Here is a 17,387-nt window from a genome sequence, read left to right as displayed (position 1 = left end):
TGGAATGGGATGGTGGAGGCTGTTCATAAAGTTAGCCCTATGTTGCCTGCCTCTGCCACAGCATCCTTCACAATTTGTCAAAATAAGTTTAAGTCATGTGATTCTCATCCTATGGGGGCAGTGGGTGTTTTCTAGAGAAGACATTACATGGTGAGACACATTTTCTACACCATCCTTATTCAAAACTTGCATGTGGCATCAAGTGGGTTGATGGTGGCACCAAGGTGCAGCGTTACTTGCTGATCATCTTCTCTTTGCTCTCAGATTAACCAAGGAAACAGACGGGACCAACTTCAAACCCAAACTTCTGATTCTGATCACCAAAGTCATTGATCATCACGTCAACAACAGGCACTTGGTCAATTTTGGGAGTATTAATTTCAACAACAGTTTTTGCATAGCCTTTTCTTGACTGTAAAAACACACACACACAAACACATAACAAAATGTAAGTAAGGAATTATTAAAAATAACAACTTTTAGCTGTTCCTCCTTAGTTTATCTGGTGTTAAGCAGGCAGGAATTTTATATATATATATATATATATATATATATATATATATATATATATATATATATATATATATATATATATATATATATTTTTTACCCTGCCCTTTCCCAACCTATGCCGGGCTCATCAAATGAATAAAAATGTAAAATATAAATAACCATATAAAATTAACTTAAAATATAATCACAAAAATTAAGACTAACAATAGTGCCCAGCTCATGGCTCTCTCAGTTGATGCATAGAAACCATTCAAATGCAGAATAGAAGAGGCGACAAAGATGTCAATGGGGGGCATAAACAGAGAAAGGGAACAGGACGGAAAGGAGGGGAAAGGGGGGAAAATAAAGAGAAGGGAGGGAAAGGAGGCCAGCTGATTTAAAATTGTTGATGTCCTCAACCATAAGCCTGGAATTGCAGCCAAAGAACCAGATGATTAATCTTGGCAAGAAACAGCACCAAGAATGTTGCCTGCTGCCATCTAGTGAAGTGGTACAGCAGCAACTGTTAATTCAGAAGCTGCTGTGAGGCCTCAGTCAACAGCACCCAATAAGCTGAGAGGAAAACTGTTGCAAGAGCCAGTTCTTATGCAGCGTGCATCTGATTTTGTCTCCTTCCCATCTTCTGTGTTTCACTTTTTCTCCTTCCATCCAATTCCACCAACCATGCTGAACTGCTTTCAGTCTCCCTATCTCATTCCCCCTTACAACTTCATATTCCCCCTTTTCAAGTTCCTTCACTCTCCCACCCCAATATTCCATGGCTAGGCAAGAGAGAAGCACAGTTGTACCAATGCAAACATTACCTAGAATCTATTAAGAACAATTTATGAAGAAGAAGAAGAGTTGGTTTTTATGTGCTGACTTTCTCTACCACTTAAGGGAGACTCAAACCGGTTTACAATCACCTTATCTTTCCCTCCCCACAACAGTCACCCTGTGAGGTAGGTGAGGCTGAGAGAGTTCTAACAGAGCTGTAACTTGCCCAAGGTCATCCAGCTGGCTTCGTGTGTAGGAGTGGGGAAACAAATCCAGTTCACCAGATTAGCCTCCGCCGCTCATGTGGAGGAGTGGGGAATCAAACCCGGCTCTCCAGATCAGAGTCCACCGCTCCAAACCACAGCTCTTAATCACTACACCACGCTGGCTCTATATACAGGTGTCAAGGAGCAGATACAACGCATATGGACCAGAACTATGCAAACACACTGGGGGATTCTTTAGGGTTAAATGAGCAGCGATTCAGTACTAGTAAACATCTCACATATTCTTTAATTCTAACACCATTCAATTCATATCAGATTGCACTGCCACTTAAGCAGCAGCTTGTCAGATATGAAGAAGAGATACAAGCTATTTTTAAGAGCTTTGGCACTGACTTCACGCCCATCAGTTTTAGAGAGAAATTGTATTAAAACTAGGATGGAGAAGGGGGAACTTCCATTTGAAGAATTATTTTCATTCATCTTGTAAAGCAGATTGTACTGTACAAATGCTTTCCAATTACTATCTCGCTTCTTTATACTGTTCCTCCAATGGCTGCCCTTGTCAGTGCATTTATAACAGCACATTGCCATTGTCTGCTCCTTTCTCTTTGCATTGCTTTAAGTAATAGTGAACATCCCCCCCTTCTGAAGCTTAAAAGTTTCTTTTTAAGAGGGGCAGATAGTGCATAGGTTAAAAAAAATTCTGCAAAAAAACAGAAAGGATATGTAACAGAGAAAAAAAAAGGCCTTTGGAAACTTCTATAAGAATGGCATTAAGCTGAACTCATTTGCTTACTAAGATAAGCTGCCATCTCAAAGCAGAAGGGAGCATCCTGGGCTTATACTTACTGCACAGCCGTCATGCAGGGCTTTGATGTAAGGATTGTTGTCATAAGACATCTCTTCATCGTTTGAGCCTAAGAACCTTAGTGCTTTGTCATAGCTGTCAGAAGAAGTGTCATGCCAGGCCACGGACTGATGACAGTTGTAAGTGAAGTTCTGTCGGGCGGAGGCACTCAGTAGTTTAAGGAATGTCATTTGGACCATATTAATAGAATTGCCTTCACCATCCACATACGAGAGCTGAGGAAGTTGAAAAGCAAACAGACCCACAAACCAGGCAAATGAGCATGTGCTGGATTTCTCCTTTCAAAGTGCAAAGCAAGATTATATTTGACACAAGTACACATTAGCAGGCCTCTTTTCTAAATCAGCTGACACAAGCCACTTCGTTGTCCCATTAAGAATGCAGGCAGGCTATAAATCAGTAAGGAGATGCTCTCTATGCAGCACAACATGATTATGCATTTGGGTGGCTGTCAGCAGCAGAGATTTATCCCAAAGACTATGCTGCAAACTTGCAAGAACCAGGTCTTCTGGGCCACAGCTTCAGTTCATTGTAACTCAGTGGCCCTGCTTATATGCTTCCCTAGCTCAAAAGTCTTCTTCCTGTGGCAAACAAACATATGCATGTCCTCCTCCAGCATGGCCTTAATACATGCAGGCATTTCCTGCTGGTGTAAGTATATCCTGAGATCTGAATTATGCTTATTGCCAGTAGGCCCAGAGAAAACTGTCCTGTCCCTTAATGTGATGTTATTTACTAGGTGTCTTGTCCTGGATGGCCCAGGCTAGCCTGATTTCATCAGATCTCAGAAGCAAGATCTGGATGCAAGACCACCAAGGAAATCCAGCATTGCTATGCAGAGGCAGGCAATGGCAAACCACCTCTGTTCGTCTCTTGCCTTGAAAACTTTACAGCATTGCCATAAGTCAATTGCAATTTCAAGACACTTTCCACTACCATTTACCAGGTGATGTGATTTAACTCCATCCCAAGAAAAGCTTCACCTGCTCAATAATGCACATTAAACCTCTATGTAGGGGACAGGACATTCTCCTCCAGGCCTGCTGGCAACTATAATTACTCTATACTTCACTACCACCACAGAGGGAGGGGGGAAATCACAGTTCTGCCTTCAGTGCATGTGAGTGTCTGCAATGAGTGTCCATGTGACCTATTATTATGAACATGGTGGATGGGAACGTGCTCACCAGCTTGTGCACCATCTGTATGAGAACAAAGTTCAGAGTAGGCAGCCTACCTAGAGATTAGTGATTCCAAGTTATATTGAATGGACCCTGGTATCAGTAGTCGAGCAGATGAGGTGCTTTCCCCCTGACATTTGCAGGGAGATTTAGAGATAAAAACAAATTAACCTCTGACTAGGAAGGATCATAAGAAATGAGGGACAAGCCTCTCTGACTTCTGTACTCTCCAAGTGCAAACTAAATAAAACCAAAATATATCAAAAACAAATTTAAATCTGAACATGGTTTGGTAACCAGCGAAGCATATAATGCTGAATAAGGATCTTGGAAATTCAGGTTTGAATCCCCACTTGGCTATGGAAGCTTGCAGAGTGCCCTTGGACCACTTTTTAGTTTAACCTACTTCACAGGATTCTTATGAAGATAAAATGGGGAAAGAAGAACCTTAATTTTTTTCGCGGAAGCATGGGATAAAATGTTTAGATAAACATTTTAGTAACATATTGTTCTTTGTATACCACGGAGAAGCTGAAATACTTTTATTACTGACAATGTTCCTTCATTAGTACTTCAAATCAATTGCAAACTGCGTGCATACAGCTTCGGCTCAACTGGCATCAGAAAACCTGATTTGGAAAATTTTAATTAAATTTTAATTAAATAAGGGTCTTTTGCCAGCATGAGATTTTCTAGTAGCAATGTGTTTTGATGTTCAGTCATATGTTCTCTAGCAAAAGCACCATGAAAATAATAAAGTATTCAGCAGCATGTCTATTTGAAATGTAACAGCATTGCCTTACACATTGAGGGGACCAAGACCAAGAATATATCATCTAAAACAATTACTGTCAGTTGGATATAATTTAAGAATTACGCGCTGGCAACAACAAATATTAATTAAAAAGACGGGATTTAATATTGAAAATAAACTTAAATATTTAGGCATATGGATATCGAATAATAATCTTAATTTATTTCAGGATAATTATGTAAATCATGGCAACAAATAAAAAAAGATTTGGTAAATTGGGAAAACTATGGGGAAGAATATCGGTAATTAAAATGATGTTATTACCCAAAATGCTTTTTTTTACCAATAGTGAAAGGTGTACAGATATTTGAAGATTGGAAAAAAGATGTTATGAGATTTCTTTGGGGTAAAGAAAGACATAGGATTGCATATAATAATTTAATAGAATTAAAGGAAACGGGAGGATTGGGATTACCGGATCTGAAAATGTATTATCAAGCAGCCTGCTTCACCTGGATTAAAAACTGGATCCTCTTAGAGAATCCAAAGTTATTAGAATTAGAAGGGTTCAAATTGCGATTTGGGTGGCACGCTTATTTATGGTATGAGAAAGAGAAAGTAAATAAAGAATTTAATTTTCATATTATTAGGAAAAAATTATTACAAATATGGAATAAATATAAAGATGCTTTTGAAAGTAAAACTCCCGGGTGGATAAACCCTATAGAAGCATTTATGAGAAGAGGCGCACATTTAAATTTGGATTGTAATAATTATAGAGAAATGATAGAATATAGGGACGGGTTATGGGCATTGAAAACACGTGAAGATCTTCAGATAAAAAATTAGTTTATGTATTATAAATTAAAGGATGTTTTTAATAAGGGTAATAGGTTGGGATTTAACCAAACCAAATCTAAATTTGAGACAATATTATTAAAGGGTAATAAAGGATTGATAGGAAGGATTTATAAAGTACTTATAGAATTGAATTTAGAACAGGAAAGGATCAAACCAGTTATGTTGAAATGGATGAAAGATTTAGGTTATAATATAGATTTGGAGACTTGGGAAAAGTTGTGGAAAAATGAATTTAAGTTTACTATTTCGAATGAAATAAGAGAAAATTTATATAAAATGTTTTATAGATGGTACATAACCCCAGTATTACTAAGTAAAATGAAAAAAGATGATAAAGCCCTTTGGTGGAAGTGTGGTACGGATACAGGTACATTTATGCATACTTGGTGGTTTTGTAAAAAAATTAGGAGATTTTGGCAATTAGTTCTGAATGAGACTAATAATTTGATCAAATTAAAAATTAAGAGAGATCCCGCCTTTTGTTTATTGGGTATTCCAAATAAAGATTTAGACAAAGGTGACAGAGTCATATGTCAATATAGTTTTGCAGCAGCAAGGATTATAATTGCTAAAAAATGGAAGCAAACAAATAAACCTTCAATTAAAGAGTGGAGAGAAAAATTATGGATGTATATGCGGATGGCCAAAATTACAGTATCTTTACATGGTAAAGATACGGAGGAATTTAAATCTACATGGTCAAAGGCCACTGCATATTGGGATAAATTGGCAAAAATGGATTTTAAAAGTATAGTTAACGAATTATAGTTCAATGTGATTTTAACTAATGTATACTAAGTGAATTTTTTTAAAATATTGTCACAACACTCCATCGGAAGTCCAATGGTGAAGGGCACTGCGGTGCGGGGTGGGATTTGGATCCAGGGCGCTATGGGATTTTTATATTAATAACAATGTATCAATAGATAATTAATGCTCTGTATATGTATTTTTTCTTTTATATTTTTTTCTCTTTTCTTTTTTCTTTTCTTTTTGTATTCTTTGTATGATTTATTATAAAAAAAGCAATAAAAAAAAAGAATTATGTGCTGGCACATATACTAGCCTTTTCCAAATCATGAACGCCAATGTGAACTATTTTTAAGCAGGTTTCCTCTTTTTAATAAAACAGCTGAGTTTTGCATTTAGAGATGGTCATTGTATGCATTTCCTACAACAGAAAATCTTTCTTAGCTCATCTTTATAGCTTTAAAGCAAACAGGAATTAATATGTTATTAATTGTTTAGGCCAAGGACCTTTGCAATAAAAACTGTTAGCAAAATAATGCCACAACATTACAGAAAAACAGTGTTGCTCTTACCTGTAACTGTTGTTCGTTGAATGGTCTTCTGTGCAGGCACACATGGGACTGCACAGAAGCCATGAAAACGAAAAACAGTGTTGCTCTTACATGTAACTGTTGTGCGCTGAATGGTCTTCTGTGCAGTCCCACATGGGACTGCACAGAAGCCATGAAAACGAACAGTGGTTCCCAAACAATCAGCTTTGGGAACATGTGTGGCCATATCTAGGCTCACAGACAGGCTGGAACTAAGGTGGCCACTGACTGACTACCCATGTGGAGATGCTGGTTTATACAAATGATCTGCCTCCTCAACACCAGCCAGGCTGCAAACCTATTTACTACACATTCCTGAAAGTGGTGGGGGACATTAGATATATGAATCACCATACAAAAAAATAGAAAAAGTATCAGAGGCTCTGTAGCACAAATTCTACTACAGGCTCAACATATATTAGAGATTATTTCCATGCCTGTGTTTTGTGGTACCTATTGAGGTTGCCAAATCTGGTTTAGGAAATTACTAGAGGTTTGGGAGTAGTGTCTGGAAAGGGTGGAGTTTGGGGAGGGGAGGGAGCTCAGTTTGGATGTGATGCCATTAATTTTGCCCTCCAAAGTTTTCTTATCTTCTAGGGGATACAACTTCTATAGTCTCGTGATCAGTTGTGATTCCAGGAGACCTCCAGGCTCCACCTGAAAGCTGAGAAAATCAGTACAGGAGTATAGCTGTTAACAAAGCCAAATATATTGTAGCTGTATTTTTCACAGTATGTGGCAAAACAACCACCCTTAACAATTCTATATACTACAATAAAGGATGTACAATTTTACATAACAAAATATCCAAGCAGGTAAGACACAATGATATCTTCTATCAGGTAAGTATTGAAGTACAGTTTACATAACAAAATATCCAAGCAGGTAAGACACAATGATATCTTACTTACCTGATAGAAGATATCATTGTATCTTACCTGCTTGGATATTTTGTTATGTAAAATTGTACATCCTTTATTGTAGTATATAGAATTGTTAAGGGTGGTTGTTTTGCCACATACTGTGAAAAATACAGCTACAATATATTTGGCTTTGTTAACAGCTATACTCCTGTACTGATTTTCTCATCTTCCTGATACGGGTGCAGAGGTGTCTTTATTTTCCTCCACCTGAAAGCTGGCAACTCTGTGTATCCTATATAATCTACCCTTTTAATTTTGCCATCTATGTCTTAAAGATACACAGAGGGGCATCCTTATTGGCTTCCCTCAAATGTGGAATGCACAGGTGTGAATGTTTGTTTACCTGACCATGAAAGCAAGCCTAATGAGGTACATTCCATTTTATTCCATACACTCAGAAGTACATTCCATTTTATTCAATGGAGCTTACTCCCAGAAAAATGTTTTTACAGTTGCAACCCATATGCTTGGAATGAAACGAGTTATAAATCAACTAATTACATTAAAAAAGAGAGTAAGAAGCAGGAGAAAGGCGTCCTTGGAGGCACTAGAACTCTTTCTGGGCATTTCTGCCTATGTCCATACACCTATTTCTACACACTGCATTTGGGTTTTGGTGTGTTTACCATATTGTATATTACTTTTAAAGGAATTTAGTGCTCATTTACCAGCTTGCCTCGCTTAAATTCACTAAACCAGGTTCCTGGATTTTCCTTTGGCCACGATGAAATTCTTACCTGTGAAAGAAGCACAGAAAACATTAATGTTAATTGTGAAGACAAGAAAGAAGTGGGAATTAATGGGGTTCTACATAAAACACTGCCAAATTAAACTTTTTTTTTAAAGGGCTTTCTCCCTAGTTCTAATCATAGTGGGAGATAATTTTATATCTTCTCAAATTATATATTAAGTAACCCGATGCATTGATTGATTAAAAAAATAAAGAATAAAGTATACATATCAAATCATCATTACAGCCCATTCCTAAAACAACGGCATGCGGAGTTGGCGGGTAACAGGTGCAGCGGCGCCTCTTCCTAAGCCGATTCGCTCATGCCAGGGGAACGAAAAAAGCCGTTTCGCAGCTTTTTTTGTTTTCACGCACTTATGCTGGCGGCAAGGTCATGCCGCCTCCAAAGAACCTTTGGCCCAATTCTCAGGAATGGGCTGTAAGTCACTTAAACAAAACCACAAAATCAGTTTAAATTAATAAATTACATGAATAAAGAAAGAGATTCTTCTTATAGCTTAGTGACCACTAAACCTGACCTAGAGATATTTCCATATATTATCTCTTGCCAAAGCAGATCTAATTTTCCAGTGTCACTTCTATTTTGATAAGTTGAGAGTCCCAATAGAACATACAGATCTTTAACACTGTCTAACTAATCTTTATCTGAGGAGCTTTTTCCTGCTTCTTGACTCTTGAATAAAGCAATCTAGCTTCTGTAATTATATGTAGTACCATAATTCACTTATTACTTGAGATCGATGTAACTCACATACAACAGATGAGAAGCTCCTGAGACTTTCACTTCCATCTGGCAAGATTTCCTGTTTTTTCTTCAAGCATCAATGCCTCACCTTCTCCACTCCATGGTTAGCTGGATCCATATTACCACCTCTCACTCATATCCCCACCCCATTCTCACTCACAATTCCCCCCTCTTTTTTTCTTTTCTTAATCTTTGCTCTTAGCTGCCTGTATGAAGCTTGTACTTTGTTTTTGTTGATAGGCTATTTTGGGTAAGAGGGTAGGGGAAGGGCGGTTGGTAGGGTCACAGGGAGTTTGCTGTTATATATACTATTTTATGTGGAAAAACAATAAAAAATCTTAATTATTTTAAAAAGTTTTGGTTCACAGCTTATATCAAATTCTAACTAGGGCTGGCTCTACTTATCTTCTAAGATCTGACAAAATCAGGCTAGCCTGGGGCTATCCAGGTCAGAGATTTTATATATCCTTGCTAATATCACTGTTGAGAGACGCCATAGATACATCATATTACAAATATCCCGCCCCCAGAAAATGAGCCAGTGGACATAAAAAAAAAGACCATAACAATGTGGATGTCAAATAGAAATGTCATCGAATTTCACCTAAAACCAAATTCCTTGGGGGTGGTTCTATGCATCTGCCTTCCAACAAACTCAAATTGAAAAGTTCTTCCATGTATCAGTGCCCAATTTCCCAAAGCACTTTAATTCCCAGAGTTCCTTGTGAACAACTGTTAAACCAGCTGAAGAACCCAATCCAGTCCTACCCATGCATAAACAAGATGGTAATATGAAAGTAGTTGGTAAGAAATATGGACAAGGATGTGTTTTCAAATGGACATCAGAATGGACATATAATGCAACACAGTTAATTGAAGATGGACTGCATTCTCAACATCTGAATGCAAACCTTGATATACATCCAATTTAGTCCATAATTCCCAATCCAGGAAATAATATGCATATGTAAAACCGCTTAAATGTGCGGATCTCCATTGCTGAATTTGAGCAGAAGCTTATACTATGGCTATAACCAGTGCAAACCATAGACAAAATGAAAAGATTTGGTAGCAACAACAATTGGCTACTCTTTAGGAGAAGGACAGCATGCATATACAGATGATTCCACAAAGGGTTAAGTATAAGAATACTTTGAAATGATAAAAAAGGTTTCATTTTACAGAGCTTAGCCTGAGCTTTATGCCCAAGTTAAAAATGGTTGTACAGCTGTGGCATGACAATGCAAAAATGTAGTTAGCAAGCAGGTGCAGCAAGCAAACATCTGTATAAATGAGCATCTGAACAGAATTGGAGGAGGGGCCTGGATCTTTGTTCATGTTGCATTATCATTTTGCTACCATATTCAAGTTTATGTAAATGAAATGGAGCAATTATCTTGCAAGAAGAGGCATGTGAATGAAAATGTAATAGTATTTTTCTGTTTTAGTCCAAGCCTTGAAGCAACACAACAGGAACAGTCAAGAGTGAATACAGTAATGCTTGGTACTTACTCCTTCTGATTTCTTATCGGGATAGATGCACGTTTCTCCACCTGCTGTGAAATTACAGTACACTTTGAAAGAGTCTCCAGAACAACCCTGGTTTGGATCAATCCAATATTCTCCTGAAATGAGGAAGAAGAGAATTACTTTGAGGAATCGATTGAACTGACGCTCAAGTCTGCTGTCATTTAAATGAGAACACAAAAACTTTAATAATAAAATGAGACTTTTTGTGCCTTTACAAAGAGGAAAGTGTTCTCAATCTTCTTTCCTGTTCTCAAAACACAAGTCCAAACTTTGCATTCCAAAAACTTTGGCATTTTTAAAAATAAACTTTATGATAGCATTGCAAGGGATTTAGAAGCTCACATAGTATGGTGCCCTGACTTGGATGGCCCAGGCTAGCCTGATCTTGACAGATCACAGAAGCTAAACAGTACTTGGATGGGAGGCCAACAAGGAATTCCAAGGTTTCTATGAAGAGGTAGGCAATGACAAACCATCTCTGTTTGTCTCTTTCCTAGAAAACCCTGTGGGATTGCCTAAGCAGGCTGTGACTTGATGGCACTTTCCACTACAGTATCAAGTACCATGGGGACTCACAGAACCTTGGGTGAGCAACTCCAAAACCTTGCTGTGTGTGCCATGTGAGATGCCTGCTTTCACGAAAGCTGCTGGCCCAATCTCCTCTGCGCACAGTGCCCTCCTGAAGATAGCCAACAGAAGAGGCACGCCTTGCCTGGGAGCCACTGACTGAAGGATCCAATAAGACCTGGCCTGGAGGTGATCTCTTCATTCTGAGTAGCTTGTCTGGAGTGCAAAGACTGTTTGAATCCTGATTCTTGCCCTCTTTCTGATCTTCCTTACATACCTCTGCCCTGGACTGCCTGGTGGACTGACATCATGCCTGAATTTGACCATGCTTCTTTCTAGCCTTGGACTTCTCTTTGGCTCAGTTCCAATGTTTTTTTGCTCTATGAACTTGTTATCTATCTCTGAGACTGGCTACTGGACCTTTGGCCAGACTTCTTGCCTGCCCTGCCACATTCCTCACTGCTTGTCAGCAGTAATCACAAGCAGCAAGTTTTCAAAGATATATCACACTTCAGTAAGAGAAGACAGACTTCAAAGTGCTGTGGTCCCTTATTTGCCCCCCCCCAAAAAAAACCAAGGACTAGTAGAGGACCTGTACAAGCAGAAGTACCCAGAGTACACGGGGCTGTTTCCCTCTGGCTCTCTAGCTCTCTACTTGTCTTCCTGCCCCACCAACACCACTGGGGTCTTCCAGCAGAGCTTTACAAACTTACCGCTCCCTCGCCCTGCTGCTCAGAGGAGAGCCAAGTGTGGTGCAGGGGCAAGCAGCAGCCCAGCCAGTCCCAGCCCTCAGCTTAGTGCGCCAGGGCAATGCCCCCCCCCCACAGCTTACAGGAAGGACAGGCACAGAGGTGCAGGACGCTTCCTCTGTGACTGCTCTCAGCGGGCTCATTCTAGCCCTTTCCCTTTCACTGAAGAAAAAGTAAGCCAGTAAAGAAAAAAGCGGGCTATCAATAAATATGTTGTGGCCTCCAAAGATCAGGAAGGAACTGGTCTAAATACTGGCACTGGAGTTTCGTGGCTGGATTTCTAGTGATGAATACTAGGGTGTCTCAGGAAAAAGTTGTTTTCCATGGGATATTTCCTCTGCCCACAGTTTTGGTGCCAATGTGTGAAACCTACCTGGAGTAGAGGGTGGTAGACAATCTGTGAGTGGGAAAGGGGCATCACAACTACTTTTTTTAAAAAAATAGGGTTTAGCAAGCAATCATTCTATTTCCTGAGCTTTTAAATGAAATAAAATGGCCTCAACAGGGATGATTTATTTGCTTTTCTGAAGGTACAATTCAGCTCTTAGAAACATGAAGATGTTTCCTCATGTGGGGAGAAGAGGGATATTGCCTTGAACACAAAGCTTGTTGTGCCAGAATAGTCACAGTAATTGTCTTTCACAACATTATAAGACAGGGTTCATAAGCAACAAACAAAGACTATAAATTATTATGGTGGAAAGTACTATTAAGTCACAGCTGAATTATGGCAACCACATAGGTTGTTCAAGGCAAGAGAAAAACAGAGGTGGTTTACCATTGCCTGCCTCAGCATGGCAAACCATAGACTTCCTTGGTGGTCTCACATCCAAATACTAATCCTCTTCCAAGTTTGTTTTAGCCTGGGCCTTCCATGGTACACGGAATACCATGCAAATATTTAATTCTTCCTCAAGGCAACTATCTTTTCATTCTTTAAACCAGGGGTGGGGAACGTCAGGCCCGGGGGCCGTATCAGGCCCGCGAAATCATTTGGTCTGGCCCTTTGTGGGTCCTGGCAGATCTCTAGCTCAGAAGGATCTAAGACTGGCGATCTTCCCCCTCCCATGGACAGGAATAGCTCTATTCAAGGCAGATTTGAGTTTGTTTTGCCGAGAAAATGAACCTTTTTCCCCCCTAGCAGAAGAATCATTAGCTATGGAGCTGCTAGGACCGCCTAAGAAACTGTGTTAACCCTTTCCCGCCCGGGCCGTGGAGAAACGTATTCCCTCTGCACTACAAGAGGGCGGAAGTGGCAACAATAGAGGGGTTAAAGGGGGCAGAGCCAGAATGCGTGGGGGTGAGTTCTAAGTTGACAATTTTGTATGGCCCGCGAATGATGTTATAAATATCCAAATGCCCTTGGCAGAAAAAAGGTTCCCCACCCCTGCTTTAAACCAATAACTTTTATTCAGTTATTCACCATCATTTAATTTTGTTGTTTCCGTCAGAGAAAAGGATTTAATGAAGGAGAAATGGATAGTGATGAAATGAATATGAAGCAGGAAGAGTGTGTGACACCAGCCTCTATTTAAAGGTTACCAGAAGGTTAAAAGTTTTATCTGAGAGAACTGTAAATTGGTTTCCTTTTTAACAGCAAACTAGGGAGAATTGCCCTGAACTGGATAGCCCCAGGTCAGATCTCAGAAGCTAAGCAGGGTTGGCCCTGGTTAGTATTTGGATGGGTAACCTCCAAGGAACACCAGGGTCATGACACAGAGGCAGGCAATGGCACACCACCTCCAAATATTTCTTGCCTTGAAAATTCTATGAGGTTGCCATAAGTCAGCTGTGACATGACGGAACACACACACACACACACACACACTCACACACACAAAAGGGAGAGAACTAGGGAACATCGTACAATGAAAGGTTGTCTATGCAACAGTCCATCATTCCATGTATAGTGGGGTTGGCTGGGAGTAGGGTTGTGCATATCGATATACCTGAACTGAAAATAAACCCAAAATTAGCTGTAAACTGAATACCAAAACCTAGGAATCTACCCAAATCTGAATAGGGGATTCCCGGATTCAGCTATTCGCCTTTGCTCAGATGCATGGCTCTGTGCTTCCTCCCATTTTTTTATATTTGACTGGTTTTGTTAGGGCCCCATACTTGGGGCCCTTTTGAGGAAGGGGTCGTGTAATCAAAGCCTACTTGGTCCGACCAACCATCACCATTCAGTGGGTTAATCTGGATCAAGCATAAGAATTGTTTAAAAGATAGGGCTCACCCAGTCCTGTCCGGAGGGATATACCCTCCAACTAAAAAGAACCATCTTCGACAGCTCCTCACACTACCAGGCTTCTGAAGGAGACTTCCTCACCAGCGCGGATGAGCAGTCTCCTTCAGAACAGCCCCCGTGGTCGAGATCAGCTGGCTCCGATATCACAACCCCCCCATGAAAACTTGCTTTCAAAAAGGTCACCCTGAGTAGTGGCTTCGTTTCCCAGCACCGTGACCATTTCTTGAAATCAGATTTTTGATGACTATGATAAAGGACTGTTCACAGGATGTCATTTGCTACCAAAAGAAATGTTTTCTGTGTCTTATTTTTCTTGCACTTAAGCCTTTATCCTCAATTTGGAAGTTAATTTGCATGGACATCATACTATACGCCTCAAATACGAAGGGAGCCCACAGACTTTGAGGTACCAGCCTGCCAATCAGCTCTTTCCAGCTCGGCAACGCTGAACTTCTGAACCTAAAAACCGATGGTCAGCTCAGCTTGCAAATGCTTGGAGGATGGGGGTGACCCCTTTGCTGGCCCATAAAATTGGACTCCCTGTCCCAAAGTTAACCAAACTTTGGTGACCGTCTTAAGGAGAGTCCTTTGCAACCACACTGCAAATGTGACTGTACCTCCAAAAATGCCCCACAGGAGTTTAGAAAAAAATCCCCATAGATTATAACGGACCAGGATTTTTTCTGTAAACCCAGAAATAAAGCCAAAATACCCCTTCACCAGTATGGGTATTCGGCTTATTCTGAGTTTACTGGGAAAAAATCGGGCCCAATAAACCCAAATTTATTTTTATTTTTTTTGCACGACCCTAGCTGGGAGGGAATGTTTTTGGTGCTGAGCAGCATCAACCAAACCCTTAGTTGTCTGTGCAGCACGTTGAATGAGTTCATGTGCACGTGAGGATAAAGAAAGTCACCAGTACATTGTGGCTGCATCTGGCGTGAGGGTGGAGTTGCCCAAATGATAGTAGCCGTGAAAGGCACAGCCCATCCTTAAATAGGAAAATAGCTTATGATGTAAATAAGCCATTTAAATAAACTAGTTAAGCCCAGAAATGCTTGTCCTGGGTCTCTATTTGTGAATGGTGTTTTCTAGCCAAGAAGGGGAGAACAGAGGCTTTCCTAAAAGTATGATAGCAATCTGGTTCTTTGCGCCCTACATCTATCATAAATCCTGAGATATGTATATTTATAAGATGTGTTCATGCTGTTTTCCATTTCCCTAGGTAGATAACGAACAGCTGTTGTTTTGCCTATCATCACCTTACAAGACAGGGACTATTTCTGAAGCGAGGTGCCACTAGATAGATTTTGAAATGACCTACGAACAAGTAATTCATGTGATAATGATCATCATCATCGCTTTGTGCTGGTCTCTGAGGCATACTATGAGGGCATCTGCATCCCCCCCTCTGTATTCCCCATCTCTTGCCATCAGCTAGCAGGATCCACTGATAAGTTAGCAAACTTCTTTCCCCCTTCTCCTATGCCACTCAGCAAAGATAGCAAATGGCACAACATTCCCTCCAGCACTCCTTCATTCAATTAAATAACCTGAAAATCTGAAGTATTGCTCTTCTGAGGTTATTTTAAAATAATTTTGCATTAATCTTGAAGCAGTATTGCTGCACTATAAACCCTTTTTTCATACTCCACCAAACTATGTTTTACAAATACTATTTCTTCCTTAAAACACTAAACTGTTTTTCGATACAGAGTTCCTTCACATGATGTTTAAGATTTATAAAGGGTTTTAACATTTGTGTTTTAACCTATGTGAAAGGTTTTAACATTTCATTTAGTTTTCTTTAGAGACTACATTAACCATTTAACTAGAATAAATGACCTGACATTATAGCTTAAGCAAATCACAACTTCAATACATTAGCCTTTGCCATAAAACATTAACATACCATCTGGGAAGTCTGGGTGACAAAGTTGTAGATCCTTGCATGTTCGGGCTGGGTTGTTTTGAGTCCCCATTGGATATTTCATATGCTCAATATCTTGCTTCAAAGAGTTCAGTGAACCAAAAATCTCTTCCATGCCATCCATGTAATCGAGGATAGTATCAGCTGCATCTGCTTGCATGGCATCTGAAGATCTCCTGATCTTTTTGGGTGACTGGATTGGCAAAGGTTGAATGACTTCACCTGGAGGGCCCTAGGGATAACAAAACCAATGACCTTTTATCGTTCTTTTATTTTTAAGCCACATAAATAGAATCAAAGCTTGGATGGAAAGTTGGAGAGATTCTACAACTGTTCTTGCAGGATGGGAAAGAACCCCAAGACAGCTCCATAAAGATTATAAGACATCAAAATACATAAAGCCACACATTTATAATATGTGCACAAAAGAATGCTTGCACATACAGAAATGTCTTAAAATTGTTTTGGAAAGATGTCCAGGCTCAGACAAACTTCCAGAAGAAAATGAGAGCAAACACCAGAAATGTTTTTAACACAGTGTAAACAACATTCATTACGTAAGAAACATTTTTACTTACAGGAGGCCCAGGGGATCCTGGTAAACCACCATCACCCTTCTGACCACTAGGACCCTGTGAAGTAGTACAAGAAACTCCACATTAGCAGTGCAAAAAAAAAAAAAAGAGTGAAACAACATAATATCCATAGTGGAAAAGGGAGACTGAAGTTACTTACGGTTGAACCTTTAGAACCTTTTGGACCTTGAGGACCCTAAAAGAAAAATAACACAAATATGTTATTAGACAATGCCTCATTTGTGCAAATGTGATAAATATGTCAATGAGGAATGAGACTCATTTGGTGCACCTACTTACCGGCAAACCAGGTGGCCCAGGAGGACCAACAGGGCCAGCAGGACCAGGAATTCCCTGGGGGGGGCGGGGGGAGAAAGGTTCATTATTCTAGTCAGTCTCTGCTTTATACATTAAGCAGCAGCAGCAGCAACAACAACAACCAAACCTTACTCCTGGAAAGGATAAAAAAACGTTTTGCTAACTCAGCTGGGGACTGCAAAAACTCATGCAAAATATACACATGCTATGCAGCAGTGCCCCAAAATTTTTTGCAGGGGGATTTCTGTAATTGTCAAAGAAATGATAAGGCCTGAGTCAAACAATTTCAAAGCTATGGAAAGCTCATGGTTACTTTGCTGACGGATTCTAGAAAAGAACAAGAAAAAAATAGAGAAAAATCCTCAAAAGGTTAGGAAGGTTTGGTACGTAACATTGATGAATAACATAACCACATTTGTAAGCAGGAAGACTTAGCACAGCCTCTCATTTATTAAAAAATAGCAACCATTTATAGCTTACTAGAATTGTAAGAGTTTGGGTATTATAACAGTTTAATTTGATTAAAGTAGGGAGCATCTTTTACCGAG

At 39.7% G+C, this 17,387-nt stretch overlaps 1 protein-coding gene across 1 annotated transcript in view; it reads right to left on the bottom strand.

Annotated features, from left to right (window-relative positions):
- Positions 1–242: 242 nt before the first annotated feature.
- Positions 243–17,387, bottom strand: part of COL11A1 (collagen type XI alpha 1 chain) — a 440,246-nt gene continuing 423,101 nt past the window's right edge. Inside the window, exons 49-56 of the mRNA XM_056844241.1 lie at positions 16,822–16,875; positions 16,682–16,717; positions 16,525–16,578; positions 15,929–16,178; positions 10,432–10,544; positions 8,092–8,160; positions 2,346–2,579; positions 243–412 (exon numbers count right to left, since the gene is read on the bottom strand). Coding sequence (XP_056700219.1) covers positions 266–412; positions 2,346–2,579; positions 8,092–8,160; positions 10,432–10,544; positions 15,929–16,178; positions 16,525–16,578; positions 16,682–16,717; positions 16,822–16,875 — 957 coding nt within the window. The 3' untranslated portion in view covers positions 243–265. The remainder of the gene's footprint in view (positions 413–2,345; positions 2,580–8,091; positions 8,161–10,431; positions 10,545–15,928; positions 16,179–16,524; positions 16,579–16,681; positions 16,718–16,821; positions 16,876–17,387) is intronic.

The sequence above is a fragment of the Euleptes europaea genome, chromosome 2 (genome assembly GCF_029931775.1).
Source record: "Euleptes europaea isolate rEulEur1 chromosome 2, rEulEur1.hap1, whole genome shotgun sequence".
Classification (NCBI taxonomy): Eukaryota; Metazoa; Chordata; class Lepidosauria; order Squamata; family Sphaerodactylidae; genus Euleptes; species Euleptes europaea.
Note: the sequence above shows the minus strand (reverse complement) of the source record. Positions and strands in the feature narration are given on the sequence as shown.